The following is a 19,021-nucleotide window of genomic DNA, read 5'->3' on the forward strand; positions in this document are numbered from 1 at the left end:
AGTTGAGATGATCCGTCACTGTCTCACGAGTCCTCAAAATTGCTGGGTTAGAGAGGTCAATTCACAACTCAGAGCATTTCACTCTTCACTGAAGAGGGAGACGGAAATACAGATGGGAGAGAGAGAAGTACAAGCTTGGGAAAAAGGAGGGAGGCCGAGAATGAGAGGGGGAGGAATTTGTGGGAATGAAATATTGAGACATGGATGGAAGGACTTGCCAAGGACAAACTCATTTCACCCATTATCATCAGCGGGGAGACGGCAGACACTCGCCATCGTGGCTAAAAATTACCTTCGCCACCTCGCCGCTCGCAACACCACAGCGAGAGAGAGAGAGAGAGAGAGAGAGAGAGAGAGAGAGAGAAATGAAAATAATAGAAAGGGATGGAGAGGAATGGATAAAATAACAAAGCATGGGGATCATGGGAGTGGAAAGAGGCTGTTTTGAGATGTTGCCATATTGCACTACTGGAACAGAGCAGACATGCTCTTTATCATTTCCGACTGAGTGGGTTCACACACACTGATCTGTGCTTTCACATCCGCTGAGCATCTAAATGAGGCATGGAAGGAGTGAAAAAGGGGACGCTCGAACACACGCTTCCATCGAATGGTTAATCTTTGATGTGTCCTGTCATTTCACGTTGAGAGTGCACTGATGTACACTTGACAGACCGCAGAGAGCTCAGGTTCTTGTGTGTGTGTGTGTTTGTGGGAGCGTCGCCTGAGGCCTCTTCCTTGGTTCACTAGGTGCTCAGTGAGGAAGCAAATTCACAAATTCACATCTGTGCCCGTGGTTATGACCACGTAAGCCTGTCGCATCCTGAAGGCAAGATCTGCCTGCAACCATTAACCAGTTAAAGCCACGTCTTAAAATCCATGGAAATCACATGCCGTCACATCTTGTTGACATCCAGGCTCAACGATCATTGCGAGAAACTGCCCGTTCTTTTCCACACATCTCATTTCACTTTAAAGTTAGATGTAGGAGTATTTTCATTTTGTGAATTTATTTTAGTGTTGCTTGGGGCAAATAATAATAAGTACAGGAAGGGATGCTATTGCTGTCGCTTCTCTCCAAAGTTGCACAGTATTACCATTGAAGCTTCTAGCTGAACTAGATTGGTTTTTCATTCGAATAAGTGTTGTTGAAGGACATTTTCAGAATGAGACCTCCACCTATAAAACTTTACAATTTAATAAGGACAAACATGATGGTTTTGCACAGTAACCACTACACTTACTACATGTAAAATGTTGGTATAGCAACAACTATGCATATATCTAAATGTAAGGCAGTAAGCACTCTATGTTTGAAGGAATACTGTTTTTATCTACAAGGTATTATATCGTCACCTTCCTAAAATAACTGACCAAGACATTTTTTCAGATTTCTCAGAAAACACAAAAAACTGAACCTAACTTCAGAGGCTGAGTAGATTTTCGTTCTTCTTGATGCAACTGCCATCTTGAAAAGCTTGTAAAATTGCTTAGGCAACATAAAACGGCCTAAGTCACACTCTTGACATAGGCCATTATAACTACAGGGGTAGAATTGCATGATCTGTTCAACTGAGGATGTGGGTGATTTTACCACAGGTGGCCAGCAGCAGATGACTTATGCAAAAAATAATTTTTGTCAAAATATTTGGAATATTATTTTAGGAAGGTGACAATATAATGATACATATTTCAGGCAAAAAAATAAAAAAAAAACGGGTGCTAATGAATTGACAAGTCCAATTCTGATCTGTCTTAAAGGGTTAACATAAGCATTAAATGGATCATATATGATCTCCATGGACATTTCTCCCCAGACCTTTTGTTGGAACTAAACTACAAAAACAGCTCATAGCAAACTTTCACTTACATCAATGGAGAAATATGCTTTATGAGTCTAGATTGTGTCATTACAGCATCTACTAGCAGTATAATTAACCTGCTTAATTATATACGGACAGAGAGAAGATATAATATGGCAATATAAACCTAAATTATGACTGTTTTAGAAATAAAATACCCTTGACTGACATTATAATTGGACCTCAAGGGAAAAATGTAATTATTTGAGGCCATTAATTTGTGTAATGTATTGTGATCGTGAACCTCTAACATGGGAAGAGCTCAGCTTGTCTGTTCCTCTCTGTATCTTGCGACAACTTTGACTGACTTACATAATGATAGGTGATATTTCAACCCAACGTTAAGGGTCAGATAAGAGTTTCAAATAAGTCCTGTCATATCGCTGACCTTAAGAAAGGGGTTAATATGGGGTTCGTGGTGAGATGAGATAGAACTGACCTACAGTATATGAAGAGGCGAGGAAGAGAAGAGAAGGAGGAGACAAGATGAGATGAAAAGAAGTAAGAAGAGAGACAAGAAGACACAGGAAGAGAAGAAACAAAGGCCATGTTTACAGCTGGTATTAAGATTATTAAGTGTTTTGGTCGATCGGATCACCAGTTGATGAGCGAGACACATACCCGTTTACACCTGGTGTTTTAATCCGTCTCTTTTGTCCACTTTCGACTACTTCTGTCCTGAATTCTTTGAGGGGAAGGTCTATGGGCGGGTAAATATACGGGCTTTTTCAGATGTTTCGATCAAATGGATGAAAAAAGCTCACGCAATTTACACATGAACATAACTGGAGACAACTAAAAAACATATGGAGAGCAGCAGCTTTCGTTTCTGCTTTGACAGTCGCAAGACCAGCCGAATGTGTGTGTTAGAAATCGGGAATGGTGAGAGAACATTGTGCTTGGTATGTTTTTCGTCTTCAAACCAAACTTGGGTCTCCAGCCGACAAAGTTTAAATCCCGTCTGGCTAGTGCGTTTCCCATAATGTTAACGCATTAGTTCAGTAGACGGAGAGTAGGCGTCTTTTGTGGCTGTTCGATCACATGAGCGTTTACACTACGAAAGCAATCCGGTCGAATGCGTTTTCCACTACCTCTGGAAGTAGTCGAAAGTGGACAAGCTAAAAACGCTTTAGACCCGTTTACACCTGTCTCTCACCCAAACACACAACATCAACTACAACACAATACACACACAACATTATCAAACCGAATTTAATAAGAGAAGAACATTTCTGGCAGTGTTTAATCCTAGTGGATTATTTTCTGATCTACTAATGAAACAGATGTGCATTTAATCCCAGGTATGAAGCTGAGGGTTTCTTGTTAACCTAGTCCTCCTCTGTGACACACACACGCCGGTTCTTGATCACAGTGACACACACACACACACACACACCAAACTCCAGGCTGCTCCAGAGGGACTGGCTATGCAATTAGCATTCTGTCCCTTTCCTTTACAAGAAACTGTCTGCTAAATGACAAATGATAATCTAAATTTGAATGAATAAAGAATTTCTCACAGACCGTTTTAATGGCGGCAATATTCCTCTGAGCTCGTCCAGCAGAGATCAATGCACAAGAGTTAATTGCTGTATATGCCAATGGAACCCAGTGTGAAGGTGAGAGAAAAACAATAGATTAAAAGATGGTCCAGTGATTTTTCACAAAAAAAAAAAAAAAAAAGAAATCAGATTGGGAGGACAGAGACAAGGGAAAAGAGCTGGAAATGTATATTGAGTGTGTTTACATTTATGATTTTAACCTTAAAGGAGATTTCCAGTCAATTTTAACATTGAGCTCATTTTTTTGTACATTTGGAGTGCTGTCAGTACAGAGAACAACGACAAAAATCGGTGTTGCCTACACCGTGTTATCCTCTTTTTAAAATTTGCACCCTGTTGACTTCAATGGGGCAAGTTTTAAACCTGCTTTTAGCCTCTTAACATCCTTGATGTGTCATTACAAGTGCACAGGTCATGTGAGTGATTCCTTCAGAGTGAACACAGTGAATCTGACTGCAGTAGATGTGAAAGATATGAATAAAAATGATAATAATTCAGCCAGCGCTCATACCTGTATTTATTTCCTGTTTTCGGTCGAAGTCCACAGTAATCGATTGTCGAGTTCACGCGCGTGAACATAGGTCTAAACCAACTAACCCAATGCGCGTGAACTCAACAATCGACTACTGTGGACTTCGACCGAAAACAGGAGTATGAGTACAAAATACAGGTATGTGCGCTGGTAAAGCAGGTTTAAAACTTGCCCCATTGAAGTCAACAGGGTGCAAATTTTAAAAAGAGGATAACACGGTGTAGGCAACACCGATTTTTGTCGTTGTTCTCTGTACTGACAGCACTCCAAATTTACAAAAAAATGAGCTCAATGTTAAAATTGACCGGAGTTCTCCTTTAATGAGCTGACAATGTGTAAGGTCATGTTAACACCTTAAACGGATTATTTATTAGGGAAAGGTCATGAGTGGTTTAAGCAAAACCTACCAATTTTGACCCTGATCTCCCTTTACATGAAATCACTAATTCAATGTATTTTTGTACATTCACAATTGTTCAAAAGTTAGGGGTTGGCAAGACTTTTTAATATTTCTGAATGAAGTCTTTTATGCTCACAGAGGCTGCATTTATTCAATAAACAATATGGTAGAAACCTGTCCTGTCCCTTTTGATCAATTTAATGCCTTGCAGTTTTCTTGCTTTAATGATCAGCTTTTTAGTAAAAGTTAGTTAAAGTTTGTAGATTTTCCATCTCTAGACAACACCGACCGAGCCATGGACCGACCGTCACACACAGAGTAACACATTTTCATGCAGTCCACAGAAGCACACTTCACTAATTCAAAGATCTCACAGCAGGGTTCAGCTAAGTCTGCAAGGTTTGTGAAATTAAATGTTTATTAGATATTCAAAGATTTGAGCAATTAAATACTTTATCGTATACCTTTTACTTTCTTTGTTTAACAGTTCAATCAATAACATATAAGACAGAACTGTTAAATGGAGACGGAGAATGGGAGTTTGGTCAGGCGCTGGCGTTCTCAACATTGTCAAAATAAAAGTCCCGCTTCTGACACATCGGCCAAACACAAAAAACAATATTTAAAAATTGCCAAATATCAGCCGATATGTCAGCCTTGGCGATATATCAGTCAACTGTTACTTTAAATATTACCAGGTTTTTCCCTTTACTAAAAAACCCCCATAAATATAACATCATTTCAACATTTATTTTCTTTATCCAGTTCTATGCAAAGCATGCTGGGAAATCCACTGCCCAATTTACAAATTAAAGACAATTTCACTCGGCAAAATCACAATTTAAATAAATTTAAAAAAAAAATCAATTAACAGACATTTTAGTTTAAATTACACACAATATTACGTTATTGTAATGATCAACATTATTATGTCAACATACCTCAACAGATCAAAATAATATTTGCAACATAAAATGTTTAATTAAACCAATAAATTATACATTTTTTTAAAAAAGTTGGGGTAATAATCCCCAGAATTACTTTTACAGTGTGTCCTTCTCACTTTCTCTCTCTACTTCACCGTAGCCTTGGCACTCAGCGCTGGCATTAGGATCTCGGCGCCAGCTGGTGTGTGTGGGTTTTGATTCCCTGTGTGGAGCTTTTGTGTTAAAGGAACATCATGTGTGACATCAGCGCAGTAAAAGCACAGCCCTGATGAAACCTGTTCTGACTGCACCTGAGCCTAGGGCTGGAGAAGTCCCAGTCTGACCAGACCAGCGCGCTCATACGGAACATGTTAAGAGATTTTCTGCCATCACAAATTACGGGCTGTTATTTTCTGGCTACAGAACCAGCGGACATCAGACCCACTTTACACAATTAAAAACATGATTGTATTGATTTTTATTTCAAGGTGCACCAATAGCTTTTCTGTCTGTTCCACTGTAAAAACCCATGCACAACAAATATAAAAAAAACGTAGCTTGAAGTATTATTTTAGAAGGAGTTATCAGATTATTACATTGGGCGCACTGAACAAGAATACTTTAAACATGTTGCTAACAAAAGTTGTTTTATTGCACTTATACTAAATTGAGTCATCCGAACACACAATTTTACGTCGAACAATGCTGTTCCCAGCATTGGAGCTTGAAATAAATTATGTGGTGACTATTATTAAAACGTTTTTACAGGCTTAATTTATGCTGCCGTTGCTAGTGTTGTCACTGTTAGACATCAGATTTCATAATTTTTACTGAATTAACATTTTTGAGATTTGTGCATCTCATTGAAACTTTGGGATTTAATGTATTTTGTCATGTCATGAAGTGGGCTTTGAAAATCAAACATGATGAAAGAATGAGGTTTGTAGCTCCTTGCATTGCTAAATACTAAACCATCTAATGTTGCCTTAAGAATTTACAAAAGATTTAAGTTTTCAGGTGTTAGTTGAGTTAACTTACCAAGTTGACTGTAATATGTTGCCTTATTTGTTTTAAGTTAGGTCAACTTTCTAAAGTACCGATATGAGAGTGATATTGGACTTCATACTGACGCTTATCAGCAATGCGTTTTTGTTTAGTAGCGTTGTCAAAATGCAATAACGCACACGCTCTAACCAATCAAAACTGAGCATTCAGATATGACATTTTTTTTAAAGTAGTCCGCCACATTTCCCAACTATTCATAATTTTTTATTGTTGAACTTTAGTAAAATGCTTCAGAGTTCACAAAATGAAGCAAAGACCTACATCACTGAACAATCCTGCCATAAATTTTCCATCAAATTAGCATTACGCAGATAATCAGACAGGTAGCGTTTCATCACCAAGGTGCAAAAACGCCAGCGTGATCGTGGCATAATTGTATGCATAGTAAGATGGTTGCAAAGCCGTCTTTTACACGAGACAAGAAACTTGTCATTAAAGTAAAGTGAGGTATATAATCTGTCATTAGACTATAATTATCTCGTCCTGCAGTTTGTGCAGCTGTCATCCGTGTGCAGCTAAATGTATTCTCTCAGTTCAGAGAATTACTGCATTTATTATTCAGCCACAGCCAACATCATACCGCATTATCACCCCAATCAAGACCACATTTATCAGTGGGAGGCTGAACACAATATAAATGCCACCGCACTTCCACGCGGTCACATGTGCACACACACATACACACACGCAACGTTAATCACATGTATGGATATAAGCGTGTCGATGGTTTCTGTTCTTCTGAGAGTGTGTGATATGTGAGAGAGACTCACTGTCGGGCAGCCGCCATCATGCTGGTCCTCCAGGAATCCAATTCTGCAGAGCGCCTTATCGTTCTTCAGCCAGTACTCCGACGAATCCAGAACACTGTTACTGCACAAAACCTGACACAAACACATACTTTTATCAGACCGAGGCACAACACTTCAAAACGTTAAATTGTGAACTTACAGCCAGGGTTTACATGCATTTTTACATACACCTTTTTGAAAATACCATGCATACATTTTGTGAAGTTCACATGTGTGATTGGATTTTACCCAGAAAGATCACTGATGTCATGATCACACACTTCATGTCAGCGTATCATGTTTTCCCACTGTCACCTCTGGTTGCTTAGTTGGGTACACTTAATATTCAACAATATTATTGATCTGACTGCATTAACACCATTATATGAGAACTGGGGCCGTATTCACAAAGCATTTTATCTTACCACTAGGAGTACTCCTAAATCGCACTAAAAGATTTTAGCTAGGAGTTTTCTCTTAAAAGTTATTCACAACGCCTTTCATACCTACTCTTAGTAAAGAAAAATGACAACTCCTAAACTAAGAGTTTGTCTTCGTTGCTATGGATGACGTCATTACTCATGCACGAGCTTGACTGAAGTGACCACCTTGATTGGCTGATGATTGTAACGCGGGAATGATTCCAAACTCCTCCCCTACGATGATGAGTGACAGGTGACAGGTCTGAGAGTGCGTGCGCTACACAAGTAGTGCGAAGGACGGAAGATGATGAATAACTGAATAAATAGCCTAAATGAATAAAGAGTAAGGCAAAACAAATAGCCTAGTAGCCTAATGAAACATATGGATTGATGCAACATCTTTGCAACATTATTGAATTAATCTGTCACTATATGCCTCTGCCTACGTTTGCAAAGAGAAGAACATTTTAATTTGATTCACAATGAAACGTTACAATTAGTTTACATGCAATGAGTAGCCTAGTTTTGGTTGTTGTTGGTGGCGTTATTACATCCCTAGTTATGCCTACAATGCAAAATTGTTCCCTCGCGATTGGAAGCTCCTGTAGCCGCCACATACGCATTTCAAAGCATCGCAACATGAAATGCCACAAAAAGCGGTTTGTGAATAGGTCTTAGTGAGTTAGGAGTCCTCTCGACTTCTTTTAAGCTGTCCCAGACTTAGGTGCTACTTTTAGGGCTAAAATGCTTTGTGAATTACTCTTAGTCAAAAAAATGAGGAGTCCTAAAGTTACGAGTGACACGCCCATTATTTTTAGGAGTTGCTCCTAAATTCGCCAGTTAGGAGCTACTTTTAGCCTTAAAATTCTTTGTGAATACGGCCCCTGAACTGAGCTGGATGATGACAGAACTGCTTTAGATGAAATAAACGAATTGAATAATTGATGATCTTTACAACGGAACTGAATCAACACTGAACTGACTTCAATGGGTAATTTTCCTGTTATCTCTGTAAAGCTGCTTTGAAACAATCTGTTTTGTATAAAACGCTATATACATAAAGGTGACTTGACCTGGAAATGTCTTTTGCATGTATTAGTTTTATGTTGAGGTTTTTCACATTTTTGGATTCTGTTTTCTTTTAAATTCATACCTAACCGGACAGTTCGAAACTATAGAGGACTAGAAGTGGCATAAAAAAAAGTCAGTCAGTTAAATCAATTAAAACATATTAATAAAAAAAAAATGGGTCAAATTGACAAAAAAACATTTAAAACGGTTCATTTAATTTTTCAAGCTGATATGAAGTCGTAAGCATGTTTAAAATGTTAGTTAAATGTAATAATAAAACACTTTAATAACTCATCAGAGGCGGACAGAGTACACAGCTTCATTACTTGAGTAAAAGTACATATACCCCTTGCTAAATTTTACTCAAGTACAAGTAAAAGTACTACAGTCAGATGTCTACTTAAGTAAAAGTACTGAAGTACTTGTTTTTAAAAGTACTTGAGTACCAAGAGTACAAGAGTACATTTTCTAAATATTGCATTACTACTGCCATAGTGCTTACATTTATGTACAGAAACGTCCTACATGGAGTTATGAAAAATGTTAATGTTAATACTAGGGGTGGAACGGTACACAGAAGTCACGGTTCGGTTCATACCTCGGTTCAGACATCACGGTTCGGTACAATGGAGGGAAAAGCAAAACAAAAATGCAGAAGGCATTTTTTTTTTATTGTGCATGTCTCAGGCTGTCCCATCTAGTGTCATACAGTCTCTCCCCTGAGCTAGCTGCAACAGCCTGCCCTGAAGTGTGTAAAGTAAGATGTAAACAAAATAAGACAATCAGCTATAAAACTGGAAATAAAGCATCTCTTATTTATGTGCGGAGACTGCGGACGCACGAGCGCGAGGGTGCGCGCGGCAAAAATGTCGTCATTGTGGTGTGGGCGGTCATGCGCGTTGGGTGTGCAAGGCCACATTTCGCTTGGTGGTGTGCAGTTCACGGCTTTTTAGCGCGCACGGCTCCGCATCCGAAGACGCACGACTTCGAGCCGAATCTGGCCGAGCATGTTCATCTCACAGCACCGGCACCCAGTTCTTGCGTCTAAATTAGTTGCTTACATTAACAAAATGAGCCTACAATAGCAGACATCAGCCCTTTAAATAAAAATAAATGGCCATGTTTTATAAAAAGGTTCACAAAACTAAATAAAAATGTTTAGAAATTATGTAAGATAACGTTAATTTAGTTGTAGGTTACGTTTCATATCCATTTTTTTTTTCTAATGTCACAAGGAATAATCTGGTTTACTGCTTTACACGATTGTTTTGTTGTGTGGTTTTGGTGTACTAAAGTGTTGTTTTACTAAAATAAACATTCACGAGTGTAGCCTACCTTACTTCTCACCGCTGATTCCTGATGGTTTAGAGGACAATTACACCGAGTCGCACCCTGTCGTTTCAAAGAATACACACCGGCGAGCGCGAAGTGCCTCGTCCATTTGGGGAGGCGCGCGCGCGCGCGGTCAGCGGAGGCTCGCGCTGCGGAGGCAGGCGAAAGTATAAACCATAGACAGTATCATGGACAGTATAAGAAGGTATAAACAAACCTAGCTTAAGGCGGGGCTACAGATTAGGTGTCCCTAAAGAACAGTAGTTCCGCATTACATTAATTAATTTGCACGCGAGTTTTATTTATTTTTATACCGTGTATATTCTCCGTGTAAATTCATGTACCGAACCGTGACGCCCGTACCGATTCGGTTCAATACGATATCTATCAATATCTAACAGTAGTTCCGCATTACATTAATTAATTTGCACGCGAGTTTTATTTATTTTTATACCGTGTATATTCTCCGTGTAAATTCATGTACCGAACCGTGACGCCCGTACCGATTCGGTTCAATACAAATACATGTACCGTTCCACCCCTAGTTAATACCTTGGAGAATGTAAAGAAATTGAAAGTAAAATCAAGTCATTTTCATCTTTTTACCATGCTGCTTTATTTAACATTTTCACTTGCCCACAAGGCAATAGCACAATGGCAACGCTCTGACAAACCTCTGCTAGAGTTTTAATGGATTTTTTGCACCCACATTTGAACCCGACTGTGTTAAACACACCGCATACTCAAGAACATCAACGCAAATGCTCAGCTTACATTAATGTGTAATATCAGAAAAGAAAATTCAGCTAACAATTGTGTGTACATGTGAGTTTCTCTTTTTTTCATCAATCAAATCACAGGGTTCCAGACTGCGAACAAATATGCTGCGACCATTTTATTGAGAATGTGCGAGTTCAAATTGTATGTGGTCGCATTTGTGCGAGTGCATGGTCATGTAATACTCGGTTAAATTCACGCATGAATTTTCCTGCATTGAACTTGATTTAGCGCCCGCCTATGGGATCAAATTCCCGCCAAATATATAGCGGTCGCGTATAAAAAAATAATAAGCGTGAATCAAAAATTTAAAAACACATGTAAAAATATATTGCACAAACTGATCAAAATGATCAGAATAGCAAACAACGCGGTCACGGATCAAAATATAATAAGCGTGAATAAAGAAATAACAAGCATGAATAAAAACTTTAAACACATTAAAAGTTATTTTGCACAAAACTTAAACTTATGGTCATGCTTTGTTAAAAAGTATGGTTTTATTACTGTGTACTTTGTGCTTTCTTGCATTTTCTGCTCATATTTTACTCTTTTGTACGCTTGTGATGTTTTTCTCTTCGCTCTTCTTTCTATGTTCTGCGCTTGCTCTTCCAAATGTTGCAGTTCGAGTTTCATGTAAATTAGGGCGGGCTTAAGCGTCACCATTGGTCCACTAGTTCTAGATTGACAGATACTCCTCTAGCCAATCAGTCGAAGAGGGGAGTTGACGTCACACCAATGCGACTCGTGGCTACTGATGCTTACTTGTTATACAGCTATTTTTTACAGTCTATGTTATACAGGGGAAGACGACCATCAACAGGACACCTTTAAACTGCATGTGTGCCTGCAACTCAAACTGTTGCCGGTATACGTATACCTGGCAATATGGTATAGTTAAATTCGTCATCCTAACAACGACCTGTTACAGTTATGCCTGTCTGATGATCCATCATTCACCTCTAATGCACTTGACCTGGCACCGCGAGCGTCGATCTTCTCCGAGCAGCCACCAATACTGGCCGTTTTACTTTCATATTTAATCAATAACAAGGATGTGTAATGTCGGTCCTGGGTGCAGAGTTTAGCTCCTTCAACCATAATCAAACACACCTGAACCAGCTAATCATCGTCTTTAGGATATTTAAGACAGGTGAGGTTTTTAATCGGAGTTGACGCTAAACTCTGCAGGACAGCGGCACTCTAGAAACAACGTTACCTATCGCTGATGGAGATGTTGCTGTATTCAAATTTTAAGCTATATTTAAAACATTAATTCTAAAGTAATATGCAATTATGTAGCTATGTAAGTAAACACAGTAAGTTTGTAATAAATCACTGTATTAAATTCAACTGGTTTCTCTATATCTTCTCTGTAACACAATCATTTTCAATAATCTTGTCAAATTTGGCGAGGTTAATAAAAAAAAGGTAGGCAATGCGTAGCGGCGACAGGTCAAAGTCCTAAAGTCTTCAGACAATGGCCGTTTTTAACTTAGTTTTTGCGACGAATTGTAGTGTTTCATAATTGCAGGATGTTTCGCTTACAGCAGCCTTAACATATTGACATCATGAGCCAAGTAATACCTATTGTTTAACACCAATTACCAGTGTGCACATTAACATTCTCATGTATCTCAAAAAAAATGAATTTAATTATTTATGTCCAGAGTTCAGATAGCTTTACTGCTTGAAAGTCTTTGTAAAGTTAAATTGAACTGCCGTCTTCCCTTGTAAGTGTAGCACTCCTGTAAAAATAAAAATGAAATAAAAATGTAAAAATGAAATAAAAGAGAGTGCAGCAGTGCTTCTTTGTTGTTATATTTACTCAGAATGAAGTGCTTCACGGGCGCGCACCACCCACTGAAGTGTGCGGTGACCGATTTTTTTACAGTCTATGGCGGTGGTATGCCAAGCGAAAATAATTAATTTAATAAATGCACATATCAAAGCACAAATAAGAAATTGAACAGTATATAAAAGTATTAGAAAAATAACATTTTAGTATATTATAATGGAATTGAAGAAATTGTACAAACATAAACAGCTTGTACCACGAGTCGCATTGGTGTGACGTCAACTCCCCTCTTCGATTGATTGGCTAGAGGAGTATCTGTCAATCTAGAACTAGTGGACCAATGGTGACGCTTAAGCCCGCCCTAATTTACATGAAACTCGAACTGCAACATTTGGAAGAGCAAGTGCAGAACATAGAAAGAAGAGCGAAGAGAAAAACATCACAAGCGTACAAAAGAGTAAAATATGAGCAGAAAATGCAAGAAAGCACAAAGTACACAGTAATAAAACCATACTTTTTAACAAAGCATGACCATAAGTTTAAGTTTTGTGCAAAATAACTTTTAATGTGTTTGAAGTTTTTATTCATGCTTGTTATTTCTTTATTCACGCTTATTATATTTTCATCCGTGACCACGTTGTTTGCTATTCTGATCATTTTGCATTCTTTTTTTCAGTTTGTGCAATATATTTTTACATGTGTTTTTAAATTTTTGATTCACGCTTATTATTTTTTATACGTGACCACTATATATTTGGCGGGAATTTGATCCCATACCCGCCAAAGTCTTATTTGATCGGTGAGTAAAGTAGATGAACTGCTGCGCTTGTGTTGTGACAGGGTGCATGTTTAACTGAAAGAACGAGCAGAGAGAGAGAGAGAGCCGGTCGCGCGCGCAGACACACTCGGTCTCTCTCGCGCACTGTCGCTCGCTTTTTCTTTTTTCCTTTTTTTTTTATTTATTATTTTTTTAGAAGAAGTAACGGGTACTCACGGTTATGGATAGAAATGTAGCGGAGTAAAGAGTACAATATTTGCCTCTCAAATGTACTTGAGTAAAGTCATGAGTACTCCCCAAAAATGATACTCGAGTAAAGTACAGATCCCTCAAAATTGTACTTAAGTACTGTACTCAAGTAAATGTACTCCGTTACTGTCCGGCTCTGTAACTCATTTTAAATTGCATTTAAAAAAAAAAGCAGAGGTCAATTGATTTTCTTAATCCATTTGTCAACGGCGTTTCTTTATCTTTTTGTCACATGCTTTTGTTGATCCATGTGTCAATTGTGTTAAGAAATGCCATTGGACAGTTCACACACGTCAAATGAACTGAATTTAAAGACGTGCCTTCTTGATGTACGATGGGCAAATGGTGATTATTATTTATCGTTAGCGTTTTCCCAACAGCGGAGCTAACGTTAGTTGATAGATTCTACTTTTGAATCTGGCCGGCAAAACTACGAACACATCTTTCTTTTTTAAGAATGACTTAAGTGCCGTTCTTTGCTCTTTTCTCAAAGAAAAGCTTAACTCCAAGTCCTCCAGAGTCGCGGCCAAAGCCGATTTGAAAGACTGTTTGCCAGCAGCAGCAACTCTTCTTTGTTTTCAAGTAGCAGGGAACCGTCACAACTCTGTCGTTATTATGTTAAGCCCGCCCCGCCTACTCTATACACGATGTGATTGGCCTGACCCAGTTTAGGTTTTTACAGCTCCGAAAGTCAACGGAGAGTTGCTAGACTACCCTGGCTGCAAAATACATTTTGCTGCCGCTAGGGTGCATCTAGATTTCTAGGCTACAAATTCCCCATATATTGTACAAAAACAAATAAACAAACAAGCAAAAAACTACATTTAGTTAGCAGTATAGAATAGGCTTTATGCCGAATGTCACAGGAATAAAACATCGCATCTGCTTATATCAGAGAAAGTGTTAACAGCAGTATGAACTCATGGAGATATATATTTACTTTTAAAGTAAGCAGCTAACCTTATTGTTGGCGTTTTATTTTAATATCTGAATGTTAGTGAGAAGAAGGAACACAAAAACTTTTAGATATCAATCTGCATATGTGGTGGACATCAGTTACATATGTACATCGCTACATATTTAACAAAGCACATACAAAAAACTTGAACCGGAAGTGATGCGACCTGGTTTACAGAATACAGAAGTGTGTTACGCATAATCTCCATACAGTGCATATTACTTTAATATGAGCTGAATTGTTGCAATACACATAAGCACAAATTTAATATCTTTTCAGTTTCTCAGTCTTAAATCATTTCTCCTCAATCAAATATTCAGCACACAAAGCATCTCGTTCTAACCAATCCGGCCCACGGCAAGCAAGCACCCACTGACTTCTCCATGTCTGTGGCGATTGGTCATTTTTTTTATTATAATTTACATATGAATATTTAATATGGCCTCATACTTCAGGCCATCATGCTGTCAATGGTGTGTAACATACCAGCTTTACAGACAAGTAACCACGTCATTAATTAACTATTATGAATTATTAATGAAAGGTTAAGAGTGTGTCAGGTCAGTCAGTGAACCGCGCTGCTTAATACTGCGTATATGTGTAGGTCATGTGTTCAACTCATGCTTCATTAAAGCACATACAGTAGTAAGGTTTGATGCAAAATGTAAATGCAAACTGAAAATGTTTGCTATTACATAAATAAATATAGACTTGTAATTGAATTACCACTACTACTGGTATGTTAAACAAACACAAACCCTCTCTGTTAGTGTGTGACCTTCAGTTTGAGTCATTATCAGTGTGGCTAAGTAAGCATTGATTATCTCAGTGTGTATTTAAGGAGTAAACACATATCCCTGTGCGTGTGTGTGTGTGTGTGTGTGTGTGTGACAGTGCATGTGTTTACTTTGTTTAATTCGAGTTTGTGGGTGTTTGTATCTGTGTTTTTATGTGTGTGCTCATGTGTGTGTTTTCTCTGCCCTTGCTGTGTGTGCCATCTGCACCCACTGTTTTCCTGGCAGAGTCGACCATATGACAGGGTCGCTGGGACAGTTGCGTCATGGTTCACCGTGGTTAAAGTACCGCCAGAGCTAATATGCCGTTACATGAAAGATAACCTTCGGCAGATGGGTGATCATTAGCACACATGGGATAAGTGCGCAAGAGATTAATGTGTATTTATTTCATTTAGAAATGGAGAAGTTATTCGATCTGCTGGCCAAATTAAATGACCTCTCACAGCAATCCTTCCTCGTAGTCACGCGGTCTGTTTCGTATAGAAATGCATGGAAAGCCAAACACTCACAAAAGTGTGATAAAGCTGGATGTTTTTGTCAGTATTGTTTTTTCTTCAATATGTTGATTCAAATAACAAGCGCAATCAAGGCGAACCCCAAAAGAAATCTTTACTGTGACCAAACAACTTGTTTCATTATGATTTCAATAAGTATATTTTATTATTATATTATTAGTATTATGTATATGTACTAATAACAATAATACCATAATAATAAAATAATTAATAATAACGAATAACAATTGCACTACAATAATAAAATCAAAATATGCATTTAATATTACTAACATACTGTTAATACCATTAATTATTATTATATTAATACCAATAATAACATAATAATGCTCATTACTTATACTATACTACTACTAAAAATAATAATATATATATTTAGCACACTACATGAATAAAACAAAATATTCATTATTTAATAATAATAGTTATAATTATTATTATTTAATAATGCATATTATCTATCTATCTATCTATCTATCTATCTATCTATCTATCTATCTATCTATCTATCTATCTATCTATCTATCTACCTACTGTATTTATCTATCTATCTATCTATCTATCTATCTATCTATCTATCTATCTATCTATCTATCTATCTATCTATCTATCTACTGTATCTATCTATCTATCTATCTATCTATCTATCTATCTATCTATCTATCTATCTATCTATCTATCTATCTATCTATCGTTCTATCGTTCTATCGTTCTATCTATCTATCGTTCTATCTATCTAGAATCAGAATCAGAATCAGAAAGAGCTTTATTGCCAAGTGTGCTTGCACCCACAAGGAATTTTTCTTGGTACTGAAGCTTCCAGTGCACATATACAAATACAAATACAACAAGAAACATAGTAATACAATTCTAAGAATAAAATAAATTTAAAAGAATAAAAATAAAAATAGTATAAATAGTAAAAAAGTAGGGTCACAGTTGGGTTTAGTCCGAATAAACATTTACATATTATGAACATATTTACAGTATTTGAGTAGTATGAATAATATAAATATAAATATCACCTGAATTAGAGAATATTACACTAGACAGTGGGAGTCTAGTGCATGTTACAGATTATGAACATATTTACAGTATTTTGTAGTATGAATAATATAGATATAAATATCACCTGAGTTTATTGCACTAGACAGTGGAAGTATTGCACTTACAGGCATATGCTTTGGGGGGCATGTTAAGTGTTCAGGAGGGAAATGGCCTGTGGAAAGAAACTGTTCCTGTGCCTGGATGTTCTTGTGGCCAGTGATCTGTGTCGCCGTCCTGACGACACAATCTATCGTTCTATCTATCTATCTATCTATCTATCTATCTATCTATCTATCTATCTATCTATCTATCTATCTATCTATCTATCTATCTATCTATCTATCTATCTATCTATCTATCGTTCTATCTATCTATCTATCTATCGTTCTATCTATCGTTCTATCTATCGTTCTATCTATCTATCTATCTATCTATCTATCTATCTATCTATCTATCTATCGTTCTATCTATCGTTCTATCTATCTATCTATCTATCTATCTATCTATCTATCTATCTATCTATCGTTCTATCTATCGTTCTATCTATCTATCTATCTATCTATCTATCTATCTATCTATCGTTCTATCTATCGTTCTATCTATCGTTCTATCTATCTATCGTTCTATCGTTCTATCTATCGTTCTATCTATCTATCGTTCTATCTATCTATCTATCTATCTATCTAGCTATCGTTCTATCTATCTATCGTTCTATCGTTCTATCTATCGTTCTATCTATCTATCGTTCTATCTATCGTTCTATCTATCATTCTATCTATCTATCGTTCTATCTATCGTTCTATCGTTCTATCTATCTATCTATCATGTCAAACCAAAAAAAAAAAAAAAACTATTGCAATCAATACTACATAGTGGATACTGGACACTTAAAAGTAAAAATAAGCTGTATCAGTATCAGTCATAAAGAATAATAATATATTAATAATACAATTCTTTAAACAGGGTGCCGAACCTGTGCTCATCAATAATGACCAGTCCCACTTAATCTGATAACAGCTCCCATGAGAGCTACAGAAATGATTAGTGCATTGTCACGCTGTTGTAACTTCCTCTTCTCCTGATCCTGGATCTGCTCCCACAGGGAACGCTTTCCTTTAGCACCAACCCACTAATAAAGCGCCTGGCTGAATGAGACAAAGTTAAAAGAGCTAGAAGACAAGGGAGATATTGGGCTAATCACGCCGCTTGTTCTGCCACACTCTCAGTCTCTCTCGCACTGGCAGAACATCAGCTAATGTAACCTGACTTGTAGTGCAGCTGCCTACAGAGTAAAAAGCGCTGATGGCAAAAAGCCAAAGTCCCTGTTCCCTGGACAAGTGGAAGCAGTCAGCCAATGAGCACGGCTTCATGTTAATCACACTGTGATTGGAGCATGCGATTCTTGCTAGTGTTCAAGAACAAGAGCTCACCTGGTGAGTATGGTGTGGTACCTTGGGCCAAAACCTTCTGCACGCCAACTAAACAGCTTTCACACTGATGGAAGTGCTTGTGCTCATGTACTTGCATTAGTGTATGTTTCAGGTTTAACACTGGCATGATGTGACACACAACACACACACACCTTCTTGCAGGCGGAGACAGAGGACCCAAGGGTGCTGTCAGGTTTGACTTCCCGTGTGTCCGCGGACTCCGACCCCTCAAACATGGCAGATGATTGGAAATTACTGTGGAAAAAGAGAGAGAGACAACAACTGAATCCACAATCACTTCTATAGAGTGCAACAGTGACCATCCACTTTCTCTGTGGCATTGCTTCTGGAAGAATTTTCTGTTGGAATTCATTTCTCCAATAGGGATTTAATTATATATATATATATATATATATATATATATATATATATTTATATATAATATTTATTTATATATATTTTTTTAAGCGTTATAAGCCATGAACCAAACCAACCAGCTATGAGGTGAATCACAACATTACAAACTATTTGAAAATCAGACAAACATAAATATAAAACTAAGTGTTTAAACTAAGTGTTTAAAGTTGTGAATTTATAGAAACAATAAATTTGTTAGGTTTATTGCAAAAGATGCATAAATAAACAAATATTCAAGTATGTTGACAGCATCGACTCTGAGTCATTTGCAGCGCTTCATGGGAGTGGGCGGAGC

At 37.5% G+C, this 19,021-nt stretch overlaps 2 protein-coding genes across 6 annotated transcripts in view; one reads left to right on the plus strand and one right to left on the minus strand.

The window, feature by feature from the left end:
* The window catches only part of lbhl (LBH regulator of WNT signaling pathway, like), a 489,980-nt gene that overhangs the window by 263,193 nt on the left and 207,766 nt on the right, over positions 1 to 19,021 (plus strand). The window lies entirely within an intron of this gene.
* The window catches only part of sphkap (SPHK1 interactor, AKAP domain containing), a 140,693-nt gene that overhangs the window by 29,178 nt on the left and 92,494 nt on the right, over positions 1 to 19,021 (minus strand). For all 5 annotated transcript variants that reach the window (XM_079874332.1, XM_079874335.1, XM_079874336.1 and 2 more), the window contains 2 exons: positions 18,462 to 18,564; positions 7,118 to 7,228 (listed from right to left, as the gene is read on the minus strand). In XM_079874332.1, coding sequence (XP_079730458.1) covers positions 7,118 to 7,228; positions 18,462 to 18,564 — 214 coding nt within the window. The remainder of the gene's footprint in view (positions 1 to 7,117; positions 7,229 to 18,461; positions 18,565 to 19,021) is intronic.

This window comes from Squalius cephalus, assembly GCF_949319135.1.
Source record: "Squalius cephalus genome assembly, chromosome: 6".
Taxonomy (NCBI): domain Eukaryota; kingdom Metazoa; phylum Chordata; class Actinopteri; order Cypriniformes; family Leuciscidae; genus Squalius; species Squalius cephalus.